The sequence below is a fragment of the Gymnoscopelus microlampas genome, assembly GCF_963454915.1.
Source record: "Gymnoscopelus microlampas genome assembly, chromosome: 21".
NCBI classification, from domain to species: domain Eukaryota; kingdom Metazoa; phylum Chordata; class Actinopteri; order Myctophiformes; family Myctophidae; genus Gymnoscopelus; species Gymnoscopelus microlampas.
In genome coordinates this window covers 3783043-3792422 of record NC_139958.1, presented here as the reverse complement: position 1 = coordinate 3792422, position 9380 = coordinate 3783043, and the positions used below count along the sequence as shown (strand labels likewise).

The window sequence follows — 9380 nt, the reverse complement described above, 5'->3', positions numbered from 1 at the left end:
GTTTCACCTCTAATACTTTATTTTATTTCCTCTGATTTCGCCCCAATATCAAATCGCCAGTGGTGTAAAGTAACTAAGTACATTTACTCAAGTACTGTACTTTTTTTACATTTACATTTTTTGGTATTTTTTCTCTACTGGAGTATTTCCAATTTTCAATATTTTTACTTCTATACTCCACTACATCTGAGAGGCAAATATTGTACTTTTACTCAAGTACAATTATTTGAAAACTTAAAAGTTACTAGTTAATTTATAAAACACACTTTAACCACTTCAGCCATGGCTATTTTCAAAGGATTTGTATATATTTGGAAACATGTGAAATATGGGATATTGTGCATAATGAGTACTTTTATTACTTTTAGCACTTAAGTATATTTTCACATGCTTTTGTAATGTTTTTGAATTCTGGACTTTTACATGTAACAGAGTAGTTCTACATTGCAGTATTGATACTTTAATTTAAGTTTTAAAAAATTGAGTACTTTTACCACTGTCAAATAGTAATCTTATAGGTATCACATCTGCTGTAGCCTATCTGTCATCCTACTTTTTTTGGTTTGTTTTATTTTTCAATTAGATAGTGACGCTATCAATCTGCAGCAGCCCATCTGAAATACTTATTTGATATGTTTTATTTATATTGTTTCATTATTGTTGTGCCAATATCAATGTTAATAGTGACTCTAGGCATCACACATGCGGTTTATTATCTGTCATACTTTTAGAGAAAGTGGTTCATAATAATAATGTATATTTTTATTGCAGGGAGAGAATAATCCAGGCTCTTACCCTAGTAGGAAAGTTGGAGCCACATCACTGTTGCTTTTCTCTATATACTGTAGTATACAATAAACCCGATAAATAATCTATAATATTGACGATATTACCGACATAATCCGCATAGTGACAGGTTAGTAATGCACTCCATCGGCCCCGCTTGCATTCGTTTTTTTTGTCTTTTAATTATAAAAAACATAAGGCTATACTGGAGACAAATATACATAAATAAAGACAAGCTTATATCAAAGCCCAGCAGCAGCAGCAACGTATAAAACATAAATAGATGCATGAGGGAACAGACGGAGAAACAGAACCATAGAGATCAACGTTTAATCCGCTTTGACACCGACTTAAAGAGACAGCTCACTATATAGTTGAATAGTCCTGGTCCAGAGTTCAGTCTCTAACGCGCTCATAGACACAACATTACACTGCCGTGCCAGGTCTCCGTTTTAGTAAAACAAATAAACACAACTACTTCGCTACTCACTAAAAAAAAGGCTGTTTTGTGTTGTTGAAAGTCTATTCTCCAGGATGGGAAGCCTCTCAGCACCCCACCTTCTCTGTAGAATACACTTTTCGGGCAGACAATAAAATATGTCCGGCAGATGGAAATTATTGTATTTATTTCACTGCGCCCCCTACAGATCTGGTCAATAGGTAATTTACATTGACCAAATCTGTAGGGGGCGCATGTGAGTGATTAAAATAATTTCCGTCTGGCGGACATCATTTTCTGCCCAAAACGTGTATTATAGAGAGAAGTTCGGATCCTGAGACGTTACCCACCCTGGAGAATAGACTTTCAACAACACAAAATAGTCTTGTTTCGAAATGATTTTGTTTATTTTTTTTACTAAAGACGGAGACTTCGCACGGCAGTGGAATAGTTGGAGAGAACTCACTAAGGCTCTGGACCAGGGCTAGTGCAGGGAAGACTGTATGGTAAATAGTGAAGTGGTTTTCAACCTTTTTGTTTGCGTCAAGGACCCCCAAATTGACACATATTAGCCCACGGACCCCCCATTTGAAAAGATATGCCAGGGACTCAACCATTTTGATTTCTTGCGGGTCACAATCTACACTGTAACATCATCATTAGTGTTCACTTAACTCTGAGAGTGTACAAATGGAACCAAATGGACCCAGACATATAAGGGTCATTTGGTTCCTAAATATTAATTTGTCTGGGGACCACCCCCTGGAACCCACTGGTGGTCCCCGGACCACTGATTGAGAATCACTGGTCTGCTCTAGTGTTCATAAATCCATTTGAGTGAAGAAATGTCCAAATGGACCCTTTACAGGTCTGTAACTCCAAGAGTTAAAATGGACACTGAAGATTTTATTGTGTGTATACCAGTGATCCTCAAACGTTTTAATAATAATAATAATAATAATAATAATAATAATAAATGCATTTGATATATTATGCACTTTACATTTGAAACACATCTCAAAGTGCTGCAGTAGCCTAAATCAGTGGTTCCCAAATTGGGGGTCGGGACCCCAAAATATTTTGGGGGGTCCCCAGATGATTAGCTTAAATATGCAAATTGGACAAATTGTCAAATATTAAGTAAGAAAGAGGCAAACTTTGTGAAAATATTTATCCACAATATTTATCTGTAAAACCGATCAAATGGGGGTCCCCAGTTCAAATATGATTATTTTGGAGGGGTCGTGGCCTGAAACATTTGGGAACCCTTGGCCTACACAGTAATGTCAATGGCGCCCACATTAATACCTAGTTGAGCCTATTTTACCCCTATTTTAAAATATTTTGTCCCAGGGACCCCATACAAGACTTATGTTGTTAAAAAGCGTTTAAAAACAAAAAAATAAATCACTTTTTTACATTTCTTCAAGAGTTTTTGAAAATAGCAGATGCATAGAGAGCTTGTAGATGGATGGATGGATGGATGGATGGATGGATGGATAAAGTGGTCAAATTCATTTTGATGCTAAATGTACAAATATATATTTGCTGGGACCCTGCAGAAGGGCACTGCAGTATAAACAATTACAGAGAAATATCAAATATCCTACACTGCAGATATGATAGAAATAACTGTTGCCTATACGGCTTCTTGACCTTATCTTAAGTTTATGGAGCGTCTGCACTCTGCTATAACTTCTCAAACCAGTGATTGGACCCCTACATTGATATGTATTTGGCCGTGGACAGTGGATTAGTCTCATCAACACAGTTAAATCCTGACTATTCATACCTCTGAAAGTGCACAGATGGACCCGTAAGGTCCATTGCAAATACACTCTCAAATGGATAAATTAACACTGAGGATTTGTTTTTACTAATTTGTTTTTACTAATTACTATGCAAATATATAAATGGATGAGGTGAATTTATGGAATGACCTTTCTTGTAAAGGATAGGAGTAAACCATGTCTCCAAATAGACAAAAAAAACGAATGTTGAAAGGCAAATATTATTATTGTGAGATTCCATCAACTTTTCACCATCTTGTGCCAGTGTTTCTTTTGGCCACTAGGTGGAGTTATTGAGTCACTGAACACCACCAGGGTGCTCCTTCTCATAACGTAACGTACGTCTGTTTTGTTGTTCAGTCTGGAGGGAACGTGGCCACGCTGCATTTACGGGTAAATAATGTTTGATTCATATGAACACGACACGTTTTTATCCACCGTTATTCAACACAATTATTATTGAAGCATTTGGGGGTTTAGGGCTGTGAATTATTATGACACCAAATGGACACAAATGTGGAATATTGTTGTTTTTACAACCGAGGATGAAACGAATCAAACACACGTTGTTCCAAATGATCACAACTATGTTAAACATTTAAACCGCACTCACGACTGATGTGTATAGGGTTTGTAGATCTAACCCTTGCCTGGCGAGGCTCCCATAGTTTATTTATTCATTTATAACGTTAAGCTTTAGCCTCGGACCAGGACCACCAGGGAGTTGTTTACCGAGGCTGATGTGTTTGTAGCGCCATTATACGAACCTCTCACTCCGCTCCGAGATGAGGTTCCACTGCGATGTGTCCCAGGATCGGTAGAACGGCCGCAAAGGGCCCGTGGTTTACCCTTTTAGCCACATCGTATCCAAAAACTAATGGTAGTTTCCAAACTGTACAGACGTCTGAGGTATGGTCCGGTACCCTAACTTTTTGCTCGGGCCACGAAACAACCGTTTAAATCTCTTATTTAGTCAGTCAGCCTGTGGCCATGTTTTCCCATTGTAGCCGAACCCGGGAGCAGTTACTGGCACCGGACGTAGGGAGGTTTTCCGGGTTGAATAGACACTCCAAACATGTACAAATTGAAAATAATGCTTACCCCCCAAGCCCCAAATGTTAACTGTCTCTACGGGGTAGTAGTTTAATGTAATAATCCAGATCTTTCAATAAAGAAGTGTTTTAATGCCGTCTGTGGCCGATTCTGTCGGAAGTTCCCAATGGGCGGTAGTGACGCGCCCCATCTGGTGAAACCCGGAATTACACTCAATGTAAACAGGAAGTAAACGAGGGTGAAAAAATGGCGTTCGGCCACAGACGGCATTAAAACACTTCTTTATTGAAAGATATGGATTATTACATTAAACTACTACCCCGTAAAGACAGTTAACATTTGGAGCGTGGGGGTAAGCACCTTTATTTTCAATGTGTACATTTTTGGAGTGTCTACGGGGTATAGTGCAGGAAGTCCCTGTGTCCATGGGGGGTGAACCCTACAACTCTCGTAGATTGAAAACGTCAGAATCATAAATACGTCTACGAGGGTTGTATTCTACAGCTATAGGGCTAACCGTCGCCATAGTTTATTTATTCATACATTTATTATTTATTTTATAACGTTAAGCTTTAGCCTCGGACCAGGGCGGCCAGGGAGTTGTTTGATCGAGGCTGATTTGTTTGTAGTTTTTCCTTAACGCTCTTACTGCTCCATAGATAGCACACAATAACAACACATAAAGTGTTTAAACCCAAAATAGCAGATCTACAAGCTCACAACGCTGCTGTGCTGTGAGCTTGTATATCTTGTAGATTTTTTTAATTTATTTTAAGATCAAAGAGTATTTGAAGTGCTCAGAATACATGTTTACAACAGGGGGTCCGTGACCCCTAGGGGGTCCTCAGAGTTACTACAGGGGGGGGCACCAAATCTTTGTGTGATAGGATTTTTTATGTTTTACATTAACCACTTGAACCCCAGCATCCCTATTCTGAGGAGAACTTAGCAGATCTACAAGCTCACAATGAAAAAAGAGTAAAGTAAAAAATAAAAGTTAATCTGAAACACAATTAAATACAATATAGAGGGGGTCCCTGGTTCATCTCTCTCTCAGCTAGGGGGTCCTTAGCCTGAAAACGTTGAAGACCCCTGGTTTAGAACATAGTAGTATTTTCTATAAACATGAATGGTCTCAGAAATGTCATAAAAGCGATAGGATTTCTTCAACCTGGTGGCTGTATGTAGAACATGATAATGATAATACATTACACTTTCACTCATGACATTTTATTTAGCTTTATTCCATGTTTGTGCCACATTTTGAGCTTGTAGATCTGCCACTTTTGATGCCTTTGTGTGATGCTGTAGTATGATCAAGTAGGGAGTTAATTTACAAAAAGAACACAAAGGTTACTATTAACTTAGAATATGGCGATTACCCTGACTGTTATTATACTTAACATAAAAACTTAAGGGAAATATAATGTCGATTTTTTTTTTGGACCACTCTTTTAGTTGTCAGTTGTGTTGCAGTAATATATATCTCTATCACACACACACACAAATGACATTGCATTAGTTATAAATATTTTGAAAACAAATTAACAGTTGCAACACAAACTGTAACATATAACAGAACTAGGGAAAAAAGCAATAATAGTTTTTGTAGATTTGTTTTTAAACAATTTTAATATTATATGAATTCTACGATATATAACATCTGGGGGAAAAGTGTAATGTTGATATATGTGTGTGTCTTACAGGTTATTCATCTGACCGTGGTGTCCACATGGTGACCTTCTGCAGAGTGGACTAAATCTACTTTATTCACAGTCAGTCGTACTAAAATGGCGCAGCAGGGAGTTCAACTGGACCAGGAACGGTTGTGTTGTTCCATCTGTCTGGATCTACTGAAGGATCCAGTGACTGTTCCCTGTGGACACAGCTACTGCAGGAGGTGTATCGAGGGATACTGGAACCAGGATGATCAGCAAGGGAGGTTCAGCTGTCCACAGTGCAGACACCTGTTCATCCCAAGGCCTGTTCTGAAGAAAAACACCATGTTGGCTGAGGTGGTGGAGAGCCTGAAGAAGGCAGGACGCCAAGATGTTCCTCCTGATCACTGCTACGCTGGACCTGGAGACGTGGCCTGTGATTCCTGCCCTGGAAGAAAACGAAAAGCTGTGAAGACTTGTCTTCAGTGTCTGGTCGCTTACTGTGACACTCACCTCCAGCCTCACTATCAGTCTCCTGCCTTTAAGAAACACAAGCTGGTCAAAGCCTCCAGCGAGCTTCAGGAGAACATCTGCTCTCATCACGACGAGGTGAAGAAGCTTTTCTGTCGTACCGATCAGCAGTTGATCTGCTCTCTGTGCTCCATGGACGAACACAAAGGTCACAATACGATCTCAGCTGCAGCAGAACGTACCGAGAGACAGAAAGAGCTCGATACGAGTCAGCGGAACATCCAGCAGAGAATCCAGGAGAGAGAGAAAGACGTGAAGGGGCTTCACCAGGAGGTGACGCTCATCAACCACTGTGCTGACAGAGCAGTGGAGGACAGTGCCACCATCTTTACTGAGCTCTTCTCTTCCATGGAGAGAAGACGATCTGAGGTGATGGAGCTGATCAGAGAGCAGCAGGAACGTGAAGTGAGTCGTGCTGAAGAACTGAGGAGGCGTGTGGAGCAGGAGGTCACTGACCTGAGGAGGAGACACGCTGAGCTGGAGCAGCTCTCGCTCACAGAGGATCACATCCATTTTCTACAGCGTTACACCTCCTCCCTCTCAACGATCAGTGAATCTACACACCCAGTCAGCAGCAATGTCCGTCCTCTGAGATACTTTGAAGATGTGACTGTGGCCGTGTCCAAGATGAGAGACAGACTAGAGGACATCCTTACAGAGGAAGGGACAAACGTCTCAGAGACAGTGAACAGGGTGGATGTTTCACTGTCAACTCCACCAGAACCCAACACCATAGCTGAGTTCTTACAACATTCACGTTCAATCACACGTCATCCAAACACGGCTCATCAAATCCTGTCTTCAGAGACGGTGAACAGAGTGGATGTTTCACTGTCAACTCCACCAGAGCCCAAGACCAGAGCTGAGTTCTTACAATATTCACGTCCAATCACACTGGATCTAAACACAGCTCATCGACTCCTGTCTCTGTCTAAAGGGAACAGAAAAGTCGCACGGATGTACAAAATACAATCATATCCTCATCACCCAGAGAGATTCACTGGATTTAGTCAGGTTCTGAGTAGAGAGGGTCTGACTGGACGGCGTTACTGGGAGGTAGAGTGGAGTGGAGACCGTGTTAATATAGCAGTCTCGTATAAAGACATCAGCAGAGCTGGGAACGGTGTTGAATGTGGATTTGGACACACTGATAAATCGTGGTCTTTACGGGGTAACATACGGGGTAAGAAACGAGGTTATGTTTTCAGACACGGCGGCATTGATACTGACCTCCCAGGCCATGTGACCGCCAGAGTAGGAGTGTCCAGAGTAGGAGTGTACCTGGACCACAGCGCGGGTACTCTGTCCTTCTACAGTGTGTCTGGCACCTTCAGTGTGTCTGACACCATGACTCTCCTCCACACAGTCCACACCATGTTCACACACAACCTCCATGTTGGACTTTATCTTTCATCAGGAGCCATTGCAGAGTTGTGTGTCCTCAAGTAGATCGCACTTCTGTTTTGTCTCTCGTGTCACGAGTCCAGAATTGTTTCTTCATTATTATTATTTTGTTTTAGTTTTTCTCTGCTTTGAGAGCTTGTAGATCAGTTATTTTTGCTTTGCGTTGTATGATGAAGTACAATAGGGGCTTAAAGTGGCTGTTAATAGTTTCTTCTATTGTATTCATACACCTTCTTGGTACCATTTGTCTTGTTATGATGTAATCATCACTTTATGGATTTGATATGCCATGTGAAATATTGATTTAATTTTTCCATATTTTCTTATTACAGAAGAAATGTGACAGACCTGTTGGAATTAATAATTATATTATAATTCATTTATAATACATAAAAACTAACCAACATGATAATAATAGTAGAATAAATGTTAGTATATGAGTATAGTGTCTATATTATTTTATAGAACTGGGGACCTGCAACGTGAGGAGTTGTGTGCTTGACTTGTAGATCGGCTATTTTCACAATGTGTACCTGTTCCAAAGCTAATATTTCACAATTTGGCCATTTTTTATTATAATTATATACTTATATTTAAGTATAGTTGGTTGATAGCTTTTGACGCAGTAATGGTCATTTTATTTTAGCGGTATTAACCCATTAAGACCTGGAACACATCCGTGTCACTTTTAGATTTCTTTAGGCTATTCAAAAATAGCCGCGATACGAGCTTGCAGATCTGCTATTTTTGTAAAATCGTGAAAATTTGTGCAAATCTTTGAATAAATATATATTTTGTAAAGTGTTAGGATTTAGAATTTCTTTTTTTTAAGTCGGCCTCAGGTCTTGGGTTAAAAAGGTCTTAAAATTCCTCCAATTGTCACTTTATAAATGTGCAGATACCCTGTGTTTGAGCACCACTGATCTGGGACACAGTATAAATAATCTTGTGAATAAAGTGACATTAAAGATGAACAAACCAAACATATCTGATCACTTCTTTGTTCTTCTATCCTAACAGTCTGTGTAGAAAGGTTGACACAGCAACTTTAAATCTAGTCAAATGAACGTAACCACTTGAAGTAGGGATGCACCGAATATTCGGCCACGGAATATATTCGGCCGAATATGGGCAAAAAAAGCGTATTCGGCCGAATAGATTTTAACGCTGAATACCGAATGTATGTATATATATTTTTTAACTGATCTCAATATGGACCCATAGTGATTATACGTTTTGCCATAATCATGTAGCTCTATTACAGAGGCACAGCCATGACAGCAATAGTACAACATTTAAATAAATATATATATATTTTTTTGAAATAATCATATTCGGTTATTCGGCCAACTGTTTCCTATATTCAGTATTTGGTTTCGGCCAAGAATTTCCCATTCGGTGCAACTTGAAGGTTAACCCATTAAGACCTGGAATCTGTCATTTTTTGATTTGAGCTAAAAAGTATTATTTTACACTTTGGCTATTCAAAAATAGCAGATATACAAGCAGCTTGTAGATCTGCTATCTTTGAAAAATCGTGAAAATGTGTGCAAATCTTTGAATATTATATATTATTTTGAAGCGAACATTTTTAACTAAATTGTTGTGACCCATTGTTATGTTTTTTTGTTGCTTTTTTCCCCTACCATTTGATACAAAGTAAATGTAGCCTGATTATCAGACTGGAGCTGTGTGGAGCTTCAGTCACTGGCTACAGTG

General features: G+C 39.4%; 1 protein-coding gene across 1 annotated transcript; it reads left to right on the top strand.

Annotated features, from left to right (window-relative positions):
- Positions 1-5814: 5814 nt before the first annotated feature.
- LOC311037604 (E3 ubiquitin/ISG15 ligase TRIM25-like) lies at positions 5815-8310 on the top strand. The gene has a single exon (XM_084046831.1). It carries the CDS (start codon positions 5859-5861, stop codon positions 7704-7706), a length of 1848 nt encoding a protein of 615 aa, XP_083902957.1. The 5' UTR covers positions 5815-5858; the 3' UTR covers positions 7707-8310.
- Positions 8311-9380: the final 1070 nt, after the last annotated feature.